The following is a 16,979-nucleotide window of genomic DNA, read 5'->3' on the forward strand; positions in this document are numbered from 1 at the left end:
GTGGCTCAAGGGTTTACGGACCTGGGGGCTAAGGACCACACTCTAAAGTAAAATGGGATATTTACAGGGAGATGATAGTTCGTGACGCCACCCGTGGTGTACGGTAATTGGGAATACCACCGCTGCCGTTGTTGGGAGTACCCGAGGTGATGGAATGGGGCAGCAAGGTTTAGATTCACTGTAGTGGTCCGGTAGTCTGGAACTTGCCGTGCCCCGCTCCCCACTGTGGCTAAATGTGGGAGCCTGCTCTCAGGGCTCACGCTGAGGATTTCAGTGGGCTGCATATGTGAAAGGCCCTATCCCCCTTGTTGCGCTAGTGCCCCAATTCCGGATCTGGTGGGAACAGTCCATAAAGGCTCCGCTCTCCGCAGGTTAATTGCCGGGTTGCCTGAAGCTTCTCCCCGACCTAGAGTCTGTGTACCCCACCGTGTCTTAGGTCCCGGACCGGTGATAGGACCAGGCTGCCAACTGTTCACTCAACAGGTCCAGGCACCTTGCCTCAATCCCCTGCGACCGGGAGTCCGACTCCTCTAGGTCCAGCATAGAATACAGCGTATACTAAGGAGCTAACTGTGTATTGTGACTCCATGATGTACTTCCAGACTGATCTTCAAATCACCATTTTTTGCTGATAAAGTAGTTCATTGTGGTCATTAAAGGATTGATTGACTTGTCTTTTAAAGGATTATACAGTCATAATAATGGTTTGGTGATGGTGAGGGAGGGGTAAAGTGTCTTACAGATTCCTTTTATGGATATGGATTTTATGGATATCTCTAGCACTCTTTTGCTCACTTGAAAATGGCTATGGGCAGCACAGTGGCTCAGTGGTTAGAACCGCTGTCTTGCAGCGCAGGGGTCCTTGGTTCAAATCCCACCAAGAACAATACCTGCAAGGAGTTTGTATATTATCCTTGTGTTTGTGTAGATTTCTTCCAGGTTCATTGCACACTCTTCAGACATACTGATAGGGGATTTAGATTGTGAGTCCCAATGGGGACAGTGATGATCATATCTATAAAGGAACCTATATGTTCTCCTTGTGTGTGAGTTTCTTCCAAGTTTGTTGCACGCTCTTCAGACATACTGATAGGAAATTTAGATTGTGAGTCCCAATGGGCAGTGATAACTATATCTGTGAAGGAACCTATATGTTCTCCTTGTGTGGGTTTCTTCCAGGTTTGTTGCACACTCTACAGACATACTGATAGGGGTTTTAGTTTGTGAGTCCCAATAGGACAGTGATAACTATATCTCTAAAGCGCTGCCGAATATGATGGTGCTATATAAGTGAATAAATTGCCAGAGCCATAATGTTATGTATATTGGCTTAGAATAAATATACATTTATTTGACTTTTCTTTAACTGAAGTGCTGCCATTTCTTATTTTCTGTCCATCTGTCTATCCATATAATATACATATTATGTCATGTACTTAGTTATCTTAGATTTGCAAAAAAATATATGTTTTTCTAAACTGGTCTACTTTTCCAGGGAGACCAAATAACATACGGATTATTAAGTGCCATGTTAATTGATCCAAAGATAATCAGGCTAAAATCCTAACAGCGTTCTCCTTTTTCTCTTTGTTCTCAGACATTTTAGGTATCACAGACCTTTCCACCTGAAAGGAAATGGCTTTGGAGAATAATACCCATCGCAGTTATTCAATTATACCATGCTTCATCTTTGTGGAGGTAAGAGCTATTTGTCGTCTTGGAAAGCAACCGGGTTGCTATGGTTACAGTTGCAGATCAGTAAACAAGTCACTGTACGGCTTCATACCCAGTTGATATCTACCAGGGTTTATTGTTATTACATTGTATGTGTCAGTGAAAATCTTATGGAGCAGCTGGAGGACAAGGCCTACATGCTTTGTAATATGGTGCAGGATTTCTGGCATTCTGTATACGGAAAATACCAGATCCTTCATCATAAAGGGGATTAATAATGTTATATTTGCAGAGGCTTAATACAATATACAAAGAATATCAATGTTCATTGGGACAAGGGAGGCATGTCGATCAATAAATGACAGCAAATCAATGAGTTGGTAAAAGCAACCATACAAATAATTGAAAGAACATCCGTGGCCTCTTGGATGCTATTAATGCCGTAAATTAGGTTTGAAGTCAATGGAGTACAAACATTACTATCACATTAGCAGTGAAAACAGATTTGTGAAGTCTCTGGGCATTCAGTTCATGAGATTACATGGAACATGGATGAACAGATGGCGATCTGCCACCCTGAGGGTCACGTTATCTGGGCAGCAGCAGAGATACCAGCAGGGTTAACATCATGGCACTACTATCCAAAGATGTCACATAGACCAGACACAGTCTGATGAGCCGGAGGAGATCGCAGCATGGACAAGCATTCATTTTTAGATAGCACAAAACTAAAACATGTGTTTGTTTGTTGTTTTTTTTTTGCAAACGTCATTAGTTGTCAATTACTGTACTATTAGATGCAAACAAAACATTTCATGACTTGTTTTATTAACCTCTTTCCACCCACAATGTACCATTACTTTATTGACAAGAGACCGCTAGCGCACCATGGCAGAAGGTTGGTGGCCAATCAAGGTGCTTTACATGTTATTTCCATCTCATCCATACATTCAGTCCATGAGCATCATGTACTCAGAGCTAGAGTTGAGCGAGTACCTAACTATTCGTACTCGCTATACTCATAACGAGTACAGTCTAATACTCGTGTATTCATTCCGAATAGTGTGTGCAATGCAAGTCAGTGGGGAAAACTCACAAAGTAATGAGTAACCCAAATTCCGCACTATTCATGCAAGTAGCGAATAGTGCAGAATTCAAGTTACTCGCTACTTTGCGAGTTTTTCCCCATTGACTTGCATTGCACACGCTATTCCGAATGAATACGTGAGTATTAGACAGTATTTGTTATGAGAATAGCGAGTACGAATAGTTAGGTACTCGTTCAACTCTAATCAGAGCTTATAAAATAATCGTCCAAGTACCATCCAGAAAAATGGACAAATTAATCTCAATTATCCTGAAATCTGTATGGCATTCATTTTTTATATATTAGCAACATAGACGAGCAAGCGCTACCATTCTCGGGTGTTTAGTACTTGTAGCGAGGAATTGGACGCTCGTACAAGCGCGATTGAACTACCCAAGTAGAATAAAAGTCATTGGGAACTTCCGGAAAAATGCTCTAGTTTGCCATTGGCTTCCATTATACTCGGTACTTGAGTCTTGCCCATCCAAGCACCAACTGCTCGTTAGGACTACCAAACACATGAGCATGGTAGTGCTCGCTCATCACTAATCAGCAATTATTAAAGTTTACAAGACCAAATACATGACCACTGAGGAAGGATTTTCCGGTCATGATGGTTACTATACCCCTTAAAACTTAACCTAAAAATAATACACCGACTGCATGCGACTTGGTTAAACAAATTGGCCACAGCAGCCTTTATTACCTATTATTAACATACTACCACAAAGGGGGCGCCGTCCAACGGGCGACCCCAAACACACAATAATAGGTAACACATAATAATAAACGGTACATGAAACCCTATGTAGGCCCGGTCCAGAAACCCTTTCCTACACCAATATCCCTGGCCGCAACACTCCGACCCAGAGATGAGGTATTAATCACCCCACGGATTAATAGCCCCCAAACTTTGCAGAACCCCGTGCCTGCAATTTCCCGGAACCCAGAGACACCATACCAAGACAGTGCCTCTCGGTCCAGCTACAAATCCCTTCCAACCGCTTCTGGACCAGACCTACCCCCGCTGCTGCGACAAAACATACATCCCTTTTATAATAATTCCTTGTTGTCTTTTTTTTTTTTTTTTTTTTGAACATAGTTAAACAAACTCACAAACACAAAAAGGGGGGGTGGGCGGGAATCTGTCGCCGTCCGGAGTCCAAAAGGGGAGGTAAGACCCTCCCTCATCGCTTTTATACTCCCCCCCCCTCCCCTACAGGGATCCTTTCTCCACCAATCCCCTATACCTTCCCATAATGCCCCTCATTATAACTTTATTAACCCCTCACTCCCTCCCTTCCCTCTGGTCATGTCGCCCCTCCCCCCTATGGGGTCCATGGCTTTCTTGACCACTGAGGAAGGATTTTCCGGTCGTGATGGTTACTATACCCCTTAAAACTTAACCTAAAAATAATACACCGACTGCATGCGACTTGGTTAAACAAATTGGCCACAGCAGCCTTTATTACCTATTATTAACATACTACCACAAAGGGGGCGCCGTCCAACGGGCGACCCCAAACACACAATAATAGGTAACACATAATAATAAACGGTACATGAAACCCTATGTAGGCCCGGTCCAGAAACCCTTTCCTACACCAATATCCCTGGCCGCAACACTCCGACCCAGAGATGAGGTATTAATCACCCCACGGATTAATACCCCCCAAACTTTGCAGAACCCCGTGCCTGCAATTTCCCAGAACCCAGAGACACCATACCAAGACAGTGCCTCTCGGTCCAGCTACAAATCCCTTCCAACCGCTTCTGGACCAGACCTACCCCCGCCACAGGACAGGACACGTGACACCTTACGTGGCCTGGACCCGCCACACGCCCAAGGCTTGCTCCACACCATCCCGCAAACCCAGGGCCCATAAATCAGAACCAATGTCATTAAGATGAACCCCATCACCTCTCCGAAACTGCCACTTCGCCGATTCCAGGTCCACATGCCTCACCACCACGACGCCGTTTCTCCGCACGAAACGCACAACCACCCTGTTCACTTGTGCCCAGGCGCGATTAATCTTCTCAACCGACCGGGCCCCCCTCCACCATAATCTGGCCACAATATCCGACCACACCACTATCAGGCCCGGATACCTTGCCCATAACCGCAGTAGGTCGATCTTAATGTCCCAAATCAGATCGCGGGATGCCCGCGAACCCAGGTCATTGCCCCCCACGTGCAAAACCAACACGTTCGGGGGTCTGTCCATCCTGCAATAGTATTCAAATTCCGGCACGACCCTGCTCCATTCCATGCCCCGCACTCCAATCCACTTGACCGATGCCAGCGATCTGTCCACACCCAACTGCCGACCATTCGGGCGAGCATCGGCCCGACGGGCCCCCCAAAAAACGAACGAGTGCCCCAGGATCCAGATCAGACACACTCCTACAATAAAGGAAACAATTTTAACAACAGCACCAGCATTCCAGATTGCAACAAAGAACAACAAAAACCTAACGGCAGAACAAACAAACTCCCCACCAGAGCCCTCAACGAGATAATAACTGCGGGCGCACATAACCACGAAAACGAGAGGACTCCCACCGACCAATCCGTCTCACCATGTCATCTCCAAGACCCCAACGAGAAGCCTCGGTAGCCGCCCCAATCCTGAACGAATGGGACCCGTAATCCTCTGGGCGCTCACCCGCCCAGCGCAAACAACTCCTCAGCACTGCCACAAACTGATAACGAGACAACCAAGCCCCGTCCTCGTGACGTAGCAGCGGGCCCGGAAGACCGCCCCGCAGACCACAAAACTGACTCACCACCTGCACCGGGCACAAGCCATCCCCTTGCACCGCATACAACACTACCAACCTGCCCCGACCCATCTGGTCCGTCTTGGACCGCCGAAGCCGACACTCCACTCTCTGTCCCACTACCGACACATCCTCGAATAGCAAACCACCCCCACTCACCCTTGACGGGCTCACCAATTCTCCTATCCGAAAAGCCCCGAAAAAAGCCAACACGAAAGCAGTTTTAAACAACACCGTCTCATACGCTGAGACACAAATGCCCTGCAAACCATCCACCAAACGCCGTAACAAGTCCAACGAAATGGGCCGCCTAGTGTCCCGCACCTTCACCCCTTTCCGAAAACCTTTCAATGCTTGCCGTACCCGAAAGTCCCGTGAAACGTCCTGCTCACCCCTAACCTTTAACCAGAAGGCCACGGCCGCCACCCTAATCGCCACCGCCGACGCTGACCTCCCAGCCCTAAAATCCTCACTCACCAATGCCAAGAGCGACAGTAAATAATCCACTCGCCCGTTACCAAACATCTCACCCAGCACTGCCTGCCACTCAACCCACACCTTAGCATAACGGCACCAAGTCACCTCGGTCACCGAATTCCTAATCAAACCCGCAATCACTGCCTCACCAGGCTCCACAATTCCTCTGGGCACACCGCTCCGACCTCGTCCGCCCCCGGCAGTAACTCCCGAAACCTGTGGAACTGAAAACGAGATAAAGCGTCAGCCACCCCGTTATCCACCCCCGGCACATGTTTTGCAACCACATGAATATTCCACAGCAAACACTTGAGCACCAAATGCCGCAAATATGCCACTACAGGTCCAGATTTTGCTGACAAGCTGTTTATTGCATGTACAACTGCCTGATTATCGCAATGGAAGCACACCTTACGTCCCGAAAATTGCGACCCCCACAACTCCACCGCCACCACGATTGGAAACAACTCGAGCAGGGCCAGATTTTTGACAAGGCCACCCTGTCGCCAATCCTCGGGCCACCTTCCCACACACCAATGACCCTGAAAAATGGCGCCGAAACCCGCCGACCCGACCGCATCCGTATATAGTTCCAGAGCATCATTGGGCACCACCTTCTTCAACCACAAAGTGCGGCCGTTAAAATGTCGCAAGAAGACGTCCCAAACCAACAAGTCTGCCTTGATCTCCCGCGTGACCCGCACGAAATGCGCCGATGACCGTACGCCTGCCGTAGCTGCCGCCAACCTCCTGGCGAAAACACGCCCCATCGGCATAATCCTGCATGCAAAATTCAGCTTTCCAAGCAAAGACTGTACCACCTTAAGCCGCACTTTTTTTTGCTGCCAGCATTGCTGCAACCGCACTCCGCAAATCCACAATCTTGTCCTCTGGCAACCTACATTCCATGGCCAGCGAGTCGATTTCAATCCCCAGGAACCGCATAACCGGCGCCGGCCCCTCCGTTTTTTCCTGCGCCAAAGGGATCCCGAACCGATCCGCCACTCTCTGCAAGGCGAACAACAAACCAGCGCAAACCATGGAACCCGCCGGACCAACACACAGAAAATCATCCAAATAATGAATAATGGACGACAAGCCGGACACGTCCCGCACCACCCACTCAACAAAGGAGCTAAAAGCCTCAAAATATGAACAAGAAATCGAACAGCCCATGGGCAAACAACGATCAACATAAAACTTCCCGTTCCACCAGCAACCCAGAAGGTGCTGACTCTCCGGATGCACCGGCAACAAACGAAACGCCGATTCTACATCCGCCTTTGCCATCAATGCACCGCGTCCTGCCGCCCGTACCAAGTCCAACGCTTTGTCGAACGAGACGTAGTACACCGCCGACAATTTCGGCGCAATGCCGTCATTCACAGACGACCCCTCCGGAAATGAAAGATGATGAATGAGCCAAAATTTATTCGGCTCCTTCTTTGGCACCACCCCCAGCGGGGACACCACCAAATTACTGCACAGAGGGCTCTCAAATGGGCCCCCCATCCTGCCCAGCTCAACCTCTTTACCCAACTTCTCACCCACAACCATAGGGTGGTCCCTTGCCGACTGTAAGTTGCGACAAACCGGAGGCAATGCCTCAACCGCGTACCAAAAAAACAAACCGCAAAAGCGACGCCGCTGCCCCGTCCGGGTACCTACTTAAAAACGGCGCCATCGCCTCTATTTTCACCGGCGTCCTCCCTTTTTCCAGACCCGTCCCCAGCCTTGCCTCTCCCTTTCTTAAAGCATTTGGACAAACTATGTCCCCCCCCGCAGCCGGAGCACTCATGCTTGAACCTACACGCTGCGCCAAATTTGCACTGGCCTTCGTTAAATTGCCAGCACAATCCCTTTTTCTGAATCCCCGAGGGCCCGGCTCCCGGTCCCCCGGCACCGCCACGAAAGGGCTGGCTCGGGGCCGCCATTAAGCGCATCCATAAGGAAATGTCCTTATGGTCCCACCGCATGCCAGGCCGCAACGCCTTCCGCTGCCTAAACTGCTCATCATACCGCAGCCATGCCAAACCCCCGTACGTGCGATACGCCTCCCCGATTGCATCCATATAGCCGAATAGAGCCGAGCAGTGCTCCGGCTCCTTTTCCCCTACCACGCTAGCCAAAATTGCGAACGCCTGCAACCAATTGGAAAAGGAACGAGGAATGAGCCTATAACGGCGTTTTTCTTCCTCCTCCTTTTCCTTCTTGGAATCGCTCGGCTTCACCTTGTCTAGGTTAAATTTTTCCAGGGGCAGCAGGGAAAATATCTCCACATACTCCCCTTTCCAAATTTTTTCCCTCACCTCTTTTTTGAGGTGCGCCCCTAGCGGTCCCTCAAAGCACACATACACCTCGCTCTTAGCCCTATCATCCAGCCTCACCACCTCATCTTCCTTCTCCTTTTCTCCCGCTTTATCGCCTGCAGGCTCCACTACTCCGCTACCTACACCCGCCCCCACCGGCACCTTCTCACCGCTAGCCGCCGCCGCGCCATCCACCGCCGACCCCGTCCAGGCCGTCGCCGCCGCCGGCGCTCGTGCTAAACCCTGCAAAAGCCCCAGCTACTGGCTAAGCAAAACTGACCCCTCTGGCGCTGCCGTGCCCGCAGCCACCTCCCCAGCACCCGCACCCTGCGCCGCAAGCAATGCCGAATCCACGGCTAGCTCACCCGACCGTGACGCGGAGACGGAATTCGATACTGCGATGTCGTCCGCCAGCGGCTCCTCTAATTCATCCCCCGACCTGAGGGCTCCTTCTTCCTCTTCGCTGTAGCCGTCCTCCACCGTCCCAGCTCCAGAGGACGCAGCCGATGCGCCCCCTCCACCACAGCCACCCTCCTGGGCAGCCGCGTGGGCACTGGCGGTGGGCGTCCGCTGCTTTCTTTGCGGCGACAGCCCACAAGACCGTTCTGTCCCCTGGGCCGCCGCCGACCGAGTCCTCTTCCTGGAGGAGCCTCTCCCCGAGCTCAGGGGGCTCCCCACCGCCGGTTCCCGCCCTCCCGGGCCTCCGACCGAGACCTCCCGCTGGGTCCTCCCCCCCCCGAGGGAGACCGCATCCGCCGGGCGCAGAGCTGATGACCTGAGGGACCTGGCGCGCCCTGCGGGGGTCCCACCGTCCCTCCTCTCCTCCGCAGCCGTGCAGGTATCCGGGTGGCGCCTGCCCACACCGGTCCCCCTGCTGGCTGCCTGCGCCCGGCCCCCCCAACGTCCCCGGGGGGTATTGCTGGCCTCCATCACAAGCCGGGCACGCTCCTGGTCAGAAGCAGCCGCCGGGACGTGCCCCACCGCCGGGGGCCCGGCGTCCAGAGCAGGCCCCAGGCTGGACACACCCCCTCTCCGTGCCTCCGGTTCATGCTGGGCCCTGCCCGGTCCCCGGGCTGCCGCCGGCCTGTTAACTCGAGCCCGCGGCCTGGGACCGGAAGTAGGCCCAAGGCCGGGCCCGCCTCCATCCAGGCCACCGCTGGCCTCATTCCATCGCCGGGCTCGCTCCCGGCCGGGAGACGCCGCTGGGCTCTGCACTCCAGCCCGAGGCCTGAGACAGGAAGAAGGCCCCGGGCTGGCCACGCCCCCTTCTCGGCCGTCGCGGCCGCGTCGGAGATTCCTCCCGGCGGCCGGAGCGGACGCAGGGAGCTGCCGCTGCCCGCCCCGCCGCGGAGGGTCCCGAGGGGGGCTCTCACTTGGCCTCCTTGCTCCCCCCGCGCCCGGAGAGTACCTGACAGGGGGCCTGGAACGCCGCCCACGGCGAGGGGGGAACAAGGGGCAGGTGCCGACGGGGAAACCCAGGCAGCCCTGAAGTGAGACTGCACTGCCTGGGCCCCGTGCACCGCCATCGCCGCTCGGATCATCCGATCCAGTTCCTGGAGATCCGCCATCAGTCGTGGTCCAATCTGTCGCCGTCCGGAGTCCAAAAGGGGAGGTAAGACCCTCCCTCATTGCTTTTATACTCCCCCCCCTCTCCCCTACAGGGATCCTTTCTCCACCAATCCCCTATACCTTCCCATAATGCCCCTCATTATAACTTTATTAACCCCTCACTCCCTCCCTTCCCTCTGGTCATGTCGCCCCTCCCCCCTATGGGGTCCATGGCTTTCTTTTTCCTATGTTAAAGAATTGTAATGTATCCTCAAAAATCAGATGCCATATAGCAGCTCTATATGGGGTCTTTTATTTTTGTGCATCGATAGACTTGAATAGGTGAGTCTCATTCACCATACGGAAGAAGAAAGTGCATTCTGTGATTTTTTTTAACATGCAGATTTGGTCCTGCACATCTGAACAACTCAATTGAATAACAGTGGTCTAAGTGCTGTCCTAATTTTCACAGACCGCATTCGGACTGAAAATATGGTGCTGTGCTGGGCCTTAAGGCCCCGTTACACGCATCGACATATCTAACGATATGTCGTCGGGGTCAAGGAATTCGTGACGCACATCCGGCGTCGTTAGCGACGTCGTTGCGTGTAACAGCTCCGAGCAAGTGTTAACGACCTTATCGTTGATAGTCGACACGTTGTTAATTTTCAAAATCTCGTTGGTCGTTCTGGACGCAGGTTGTTCGTCATTCCTGAGGCAGCACACATCGCTACGTGTCACACCCCAGGAACGACGAACAACACCTTACCTGCATTCATACGAGGTGGACATGACATTCATGCGGCTGCTCTCCGCCCCTCCGCTTCTATTGGTCGGCCGCTATGTGACGTCGCTGTGACAGCGCACGAACCTCCCCCTTAACAAAGAGGTTTTTCGCCACCCACAGCGACGTCGCTAGGAGGTAAGTACATGTGACGGCTGTGAACAATATTTTGCGCCACGGGCAGCAATTTGCCCGTGACACACAAACGACATATCGTAGTGTGTAAAGCCCCCTTTAGGGTACGCGTACAATTAGCGTATAACATCTGATGATCCTCTCATGCAAAAGCATTGGATGCATTATGCAAATGACACCTGGCTCAAACACTGCTCCGAGTGTAATTCACTGTGCTCCAATTCTTTTGCATGTGAGACTCAGATCACAGGTGAGCTTAATTTCTCCATCATCTCCCTTGTCTGTTTCTATGTATATTGGACTGCACTTTGAGTGCAGTCCGATGTTTTGCACGCACCCATCCACTGTATTAAGTGTGCCATCCGATGTACGCTGCCGATTACAGCATGAAGCAATTTTTCTCGCATGTTGAGTTGGCATGAGAAAAAAAAGTGCTGGTGGCCACTGCCCCACAGTATAACATTGGAGTGAATGCTGTCCGATAAAACATCCAATAGCACCCATCCGAGTTATACGCTAGCTATACGCTAGTGTGAGCATATGTGACGCCCTGTACTAGTCAGGTCATCCCAGGTAGTCCCATGCACACACACCCCCTCCCTGGAAGGGTGACAGCAGCCAACCAAGAAACCCTTGTCACCACCTTCCAGATTTGATGTCCACACCAGGGGGCAGAGCCAGGCGGTTGGCTCCTCCCACCGAGGAGTTCACAGGCCTGGAGGCGGGAAAGACACAAGTTCTTGTTCTAGTTCACAAGTAGATGAGTCTTGACAGTGAAGGAGTGAGGTCGAGTTCAAGGGCAGACCTGTGACTAGGCCTGCCAATAGTCTACTTAGGTGGCTGGGTCGGAGCCCAGTCACCTCTGTCAAGGAGGCAGACGGTGGTGGCCGCCTGCAGGAGCTGAGATTACAGCCGGTGGAACCGTAGGGACCGGGGTCGGGTGGTGGCTCGCCGGTACCGAACCGGGGAACCGATTGTAAATTGGAGCACCAGGAGGGGTACTCAGACCCAGTACAAAGCCCCAAACCGACAGGGCCAAGTCAAATCAACTGATTAAGGACTGGACTTAAGGACCTATCCCACACAAGACTCATTAGAAGTCAACAGCCCAACCATACAGGGTAAAGCCACCGCCAAGGCATAGAGACCCAAAGGGCCAGCGTCTGCGGGCAAACAGGGCTCTTCCGACAACCAGCAAGCCGGGGAGCGGACTACCGTTGCTTAGGCATAGGAGTCAAACATTCACACAAAGAGGTGCAGGAGAAAGGTGGAAACCACCAACCTGACAAGGGAGAAGCTGCAGCCGGCTGCGGGCCCCATTCATCATCCCGTTTGGTTTACCAGAGACTCCAGTGTATTGTGTCATAGTGCGTACACCAGTGCCTTCGGGCCGCGCACCGCACCACACCGCACCACCATCCAGTACGCACCCGCTCCCACGCTTACACACCTCCCTCGGGCCCCTGGGACCATCACTCCCCTACCCACGGAGGGGTCAACACGAATCTGCGCAACACCGTCCTCGGGAGGCCTAGTTAATGGCAGCGGTAGTGTCCATCTATTCACCACAACCCGTGGGTGGCGTCACAAACTTACATCCCTTTCAAACCACCCCGGCCTCGGCCGTGGAACTCCCCGCCGAGGTCCCTGCGTGTAGCGCCAACCCCTTTGCAGAGCGACGTGACCCCCGGGTCCGTGAGGAGCTCAAGCCACCACCCAGCATACGAGCACGGATCCGAGCGGCTCGGCGGTTGCAGCCGAGCCCACGGGGCGGTACACATACGCTTATACTAACTTTGGTGACATTCTCCTGTTGTCATTTCTGATACTGAACTCGGCTTACATTGTACCTGAACTTGACCTTGCAGTGAATTAACCTTTGTCTTGGTTACCAATACACTGGTTCCACTCTCCTTGTTTTGACTATTTTTATTGCCTGCTGATTTTGTCATTCCGATTTGCTGTATGTTCCTTAGCAAAATCAGCATCTTCCAACAGAAACAGGCTATCTCTGAATTTTAAAGGGAATCTGTCCCCAGGTTTTTGCCACCTAATCTGAGAGCAGTATAAGGTAGGGGCAGAGATCCTGATTCCAATGATGTGTCACTTACTAGGCTGCTTACTGTAGTTTTGATAAAATCATTGATTAATCAGCAGTAGATTATCATTAGAGGACTACTTGGCGTGCTGCCAGGTAGTCCAACATATTCATGAGCTCTGTGTAACTGCTAGATCTGCAGCAGAGAAAATGATTTTATCAAAATGACTGTAAACAGCTCAGTAAGTAACACATCGCTGGAATCAGGGTCTCTGACTCTACATTATGCTGCTATCAGATGAGTTTTCAAAACCTGGTGACAGATTCCCTTTAAAGGGTTGTCCCCAATCAATAACTTTTGCCCACGGGCCCAGTGAAGTGATAAAAAACAAACTGAGTTTTAAGGAATTTACCCAGGTCCAGTGCTCCTGTAGCACCCAGGTATATGGGGTACTCGGTTACTGGCAGAGTTTCCATTGGGAATGTCATGGTGGTGGCCGTTACCCGGTTCCGTGCCCTGGGCCCTTTTTGTAATGGGGATATTTACAGGAGAGAATATGATAATGTTCACTTGTGACGCCAATTGCGGTGTTGCAGCTAAGTGTAGGGAGCCGCTGCTGCAGTGTCTTTACTGGGGCTGATGATATTGGCAGCTAGAATGGTATTCCCTCCGCAAGTAGGGTTTTGCCCCAAAGGGTGTATGGTGCAATGGGTGTCGGAAGTAGGTAGTCCACACAGATGTTCAGTGCAACTGGTTTACTCACTTTCTGCAGATGTTAACTGGTTGCCCGAGGCCGGCTGGTTTTGCCTCCAGGTCCCCTTCATCCCAGTGCCAGTCTGGTTCTCTGATACCTTCTTCCCCTGCACCTATCTCTGGTAAGTGGGTCCCCATGGTATAGAACACTGGGGGTCCCAGTTCTGTGGTTTGTCCACTTCTGTCTGCCTGACGGTAGCGTGAACCCTGTGGGGTTGGAGTCCCTGGTCCTGTCCCCGATTCTCCTTTTGCTACTGAGTGTTCGAATTTTTTAGGGTCAGCAAGGTCCTTGATTGTCCCCTTTGCTGTGCAGGTGTTAGCAAGTCGGCTTGAAGTTCTTTCCTGTCCTAGGGTCCTGTACCCCGTCGGTGCTTAGTTCCGGAAATACTCCACCGTACTCCACCGGCAACCACTTCTCCTGGGTACCAGGTCACCGGTAACCTGAGTCAGGATGTCACTTCACTTCCACCTTCACACTCCTACAGTCAACTCTCAACTGACTACTCCCCACAGTCTGGCCCTCCCATCTGGTCAACTAGTGGACTGAAGTGGCTCCACCTCTAGGCGGCCATCCATTGGTCTCACCCTAGCAGGGTACCATTGTATGGAGGAATGTCGGGGAAAACTGGGATTACTGGGTTTTTGTTGGTACAGGCACTGGGGTTCTGTGTCCCTAAGGGAATAGGCCCTGCATCCTTGTGGGGATGCAGAACCTTGTAGCACCCTGATGGTTTCAGGGGCGCTACACTCCTTCAATGTTTGTATAGCATGAGCAGCTACATTATCAAAACACACAGCTCAACTACAGCACTCAGCTCTTCTACGTTATCAAAAACATGTAGAGCTCAACTGGGAGATGTTGCATATCTAACATTATAAGTAGTACCCCAACACTTAATAATCGCCTAGTTTCTTGTTAAACCAGGAGAAAGTTGCAGCATCTACAGTACATGCATATAATTGAAATAATGCTTTGAAATGTTTAGCTTGTAGTAAAATTCTGATTCCTTAAAGGGAATCTCTCAGCAGGTTTTCGCTATGTACGCTGAGGACCGCATGATGTAGGGGTTAAAAAGCAAAAAACAACTATGCCTCTCTTATCTGTGTGTGAGATATTGTTTACTTAAACTAATGGCTTTATTAGCCTGTGATTAACATTGCAGGACTAGAAACAAACCTGTAGAGAAGTAGACATGCCCCCTGCTGTGATTGACACCTCACAGTCTTATGTACAATCTCTATAGAGAGCCTGGTGTGGGCGGGATAATCTCACAGCTCAACTCAATTCTTTATGTGTGAATGGCTGCACCCAGTAATCTATGTAACACACAGTTGGATTCAGAATTGCCTAGCTTACATTATGTTGCTGTCAGATGAGGTAGGAAAATTCTTCACACAGATTCCCTGTAATGGTAAAATTGCTGTATCTGTTCATGATACTGAATATATAGCATACTCACTTGTTTGTAAGAAACATCTATTGGTAAGTTTTCTCCTAATGGAGAGTCGCACGTCAGGTCTGGCATGCGAGTATGAGGAGACTTAAATGCCTTACAATGCTCCTCTGGGAAATTTAATGTGCAAAACATCTATTCTGAAAGGAAGAGGACTTGAACTCTAGTGCCAGCTATTGGAAGTAGCAATCCTAAGAGTCAATATCAGCCCTTTAGCGAGCCCTATAATATGACTTAAGATAAAAGCCAAATAGAATTTCAACCTGCAGACATGGTGTTTTGGGATATTGCTCCTCATCAGTGCAAAGCATAAGATTTGGCTAGGTGAGAGGCTAAGACTGGAATCTAAAGGGAAGGTTTTATACTTGTGGAAAGTGACTTGCAAGGCCTGGCATGCCAGTATGAGGAGACTTAAATGCCTTGCAATACTCCTCTGGAAAATTTAATATGCAAAATATATCTTCAGACAGGAATAGGACTTGAACTCTAATGCAACCTGGTTTAACTTTTATCCTAAAGGGCCATTTACACGCTGCAACATTGCTAACAATATATCGTCGGGGCCACGGTGTTTGTGACGTACATCACATCCAACATCATTAGCAACGTCGCAGTGTGTAACATGTATGAGCAACCTTAAATGATAGCAAAAGAGGCAAAAATTGTTGGTATGTGAGATGTCGTTCACTTACCAAAAATCGTTGTCTCTTCAGTAGCGAGGTTGTTTGTCGTATGTGTGGCAGCACACATCGCTATTTGTGACACCGCAGGGATGAGCAACAACCTCATACCTGTGTCCGGCCACAATGAGGAAGGAAGGAGATGGGTGGTATGCTCGTCCCGCTCATCTCCGCCCCTCCGCTTCTATTGGATGGCTGTCGTGTGACGTCGCTGTGACGCCGCACGTACCGCCCTCTTAGAAAGGAGACGGGTCACCGGCCACAGTGACGTCGCAGGGAAGGTAAGTCCGTGTGACGGGTGTTAGCGATGCTGTGCGCCACGGGCAGCGATTTGCCCGTGACTGTATTGCAAATATAAAAATGGCTATTTTTGAGTTTATAAATTATGTTAAACTATAACATATTGTTTAATCAGACAGACAATGGTTCATGGTTACAAAATCTTGTGTATACATAAGGGTTTCTGTGTGTTTGTCTTGAACATACGGACAGACAATATACCATTGTAACAGAAACCTTATGATTTACCTAGCTCAAATACCTGATGTGTATTCTTGAGAGATTTGAAGTCTATGGGTTAATTACCCTATTGTCTGATGTGTGTTCTATCTCTACTTGATCTATGTTCAAAGACTGGCCATCAAAGGGCATGGGTCAGTGAGAAATACAACACATTGATGTTAAGGCTTGTAATATTTTTCAAGCCTCTATTTAAGATCAGATGAAATATAGCACAGACAGAAGCTCGTGTTTCCTGCACCGTGAGACGTCCGGGCAGTGATGTCCAGGAGTTCTATCTATGTCATGCTTCTCTGACTGTAGTTCCAGACAGATGATGTTCAAAGCTCCTTGGTGATGTAAGTATTTAACTGTACTTAACCTTTGTATGTTGAATATACAAAAGTGTATGCAATATCATACTTTTCCTTTAAGTTTGTATTTCATATTAACCTTTATAATAAAATTACTTAATTGCCTTCTTTAAAGCCGTATCCGAACCTTAAAGCTAAAAATATAGCAAAATAGTGATGCACAACCGACGGGGGCGAGTATGCTCGCTAGCAATATCGGTACCGATATCACAGCATGTAAAGTAACCTTAAGTCATATGACAAGGCTCGTTAAAGGGTTGATTTTGACTTTTAGAATTGATACTTCTAATAAGTGGAACTAGAGTTCAAGTCCTCTTTCTCTTAGAAGAAACAATTTGTAGAGTAATTTTCCTAGAGGGGCATTGCAAGGCTTTCAAGTCTCC

The 16,979-nt window shown here is 50.2% G+C and overlaps 1 protein-coding gene across 1 annotated transcript in view; it reads left to right on the plus strand.

The window, feature by feature from the left end:
- Positions 1–16,979, plus strand: part of PLPPR1 (phospholipid phosphatase related 1) — a 332,039-nt gene that overhangs the window by 184,874 nt on the left and 130,186 nt on the right. The window contains exon 2 of the mRNA XM_075316151.1: positions 1,598–1,698. Within this exon, the coding sequence (XP_075172266.1) occupies positions 1,636–1,698 (63 nt within the window). The 5' untranslated portion in view covers positions 1,598–1,635. The remainder of the gene's footprint in view (positions 1–1,597; positions 1,699–16,979) is intronic.

The sequence above is a fragment of the Anomaloglossus baeobatrachus genome, chromosome 1, assembly GCF_048569485.1.
Source record: "Anomaloglossus baeobatrachus isolate aAnoBae1 chromosome 1, aAnoBae1.hap1, whole genome shotgun sequence".
In the NCBI taxonomy this organism is placed as follows: Eukaryota; Metazoa; Chordata; class Amphibia; order Anura; family Aromobatidae; genus Anomaloglossus; species Anomaloglossus baeobatrachus.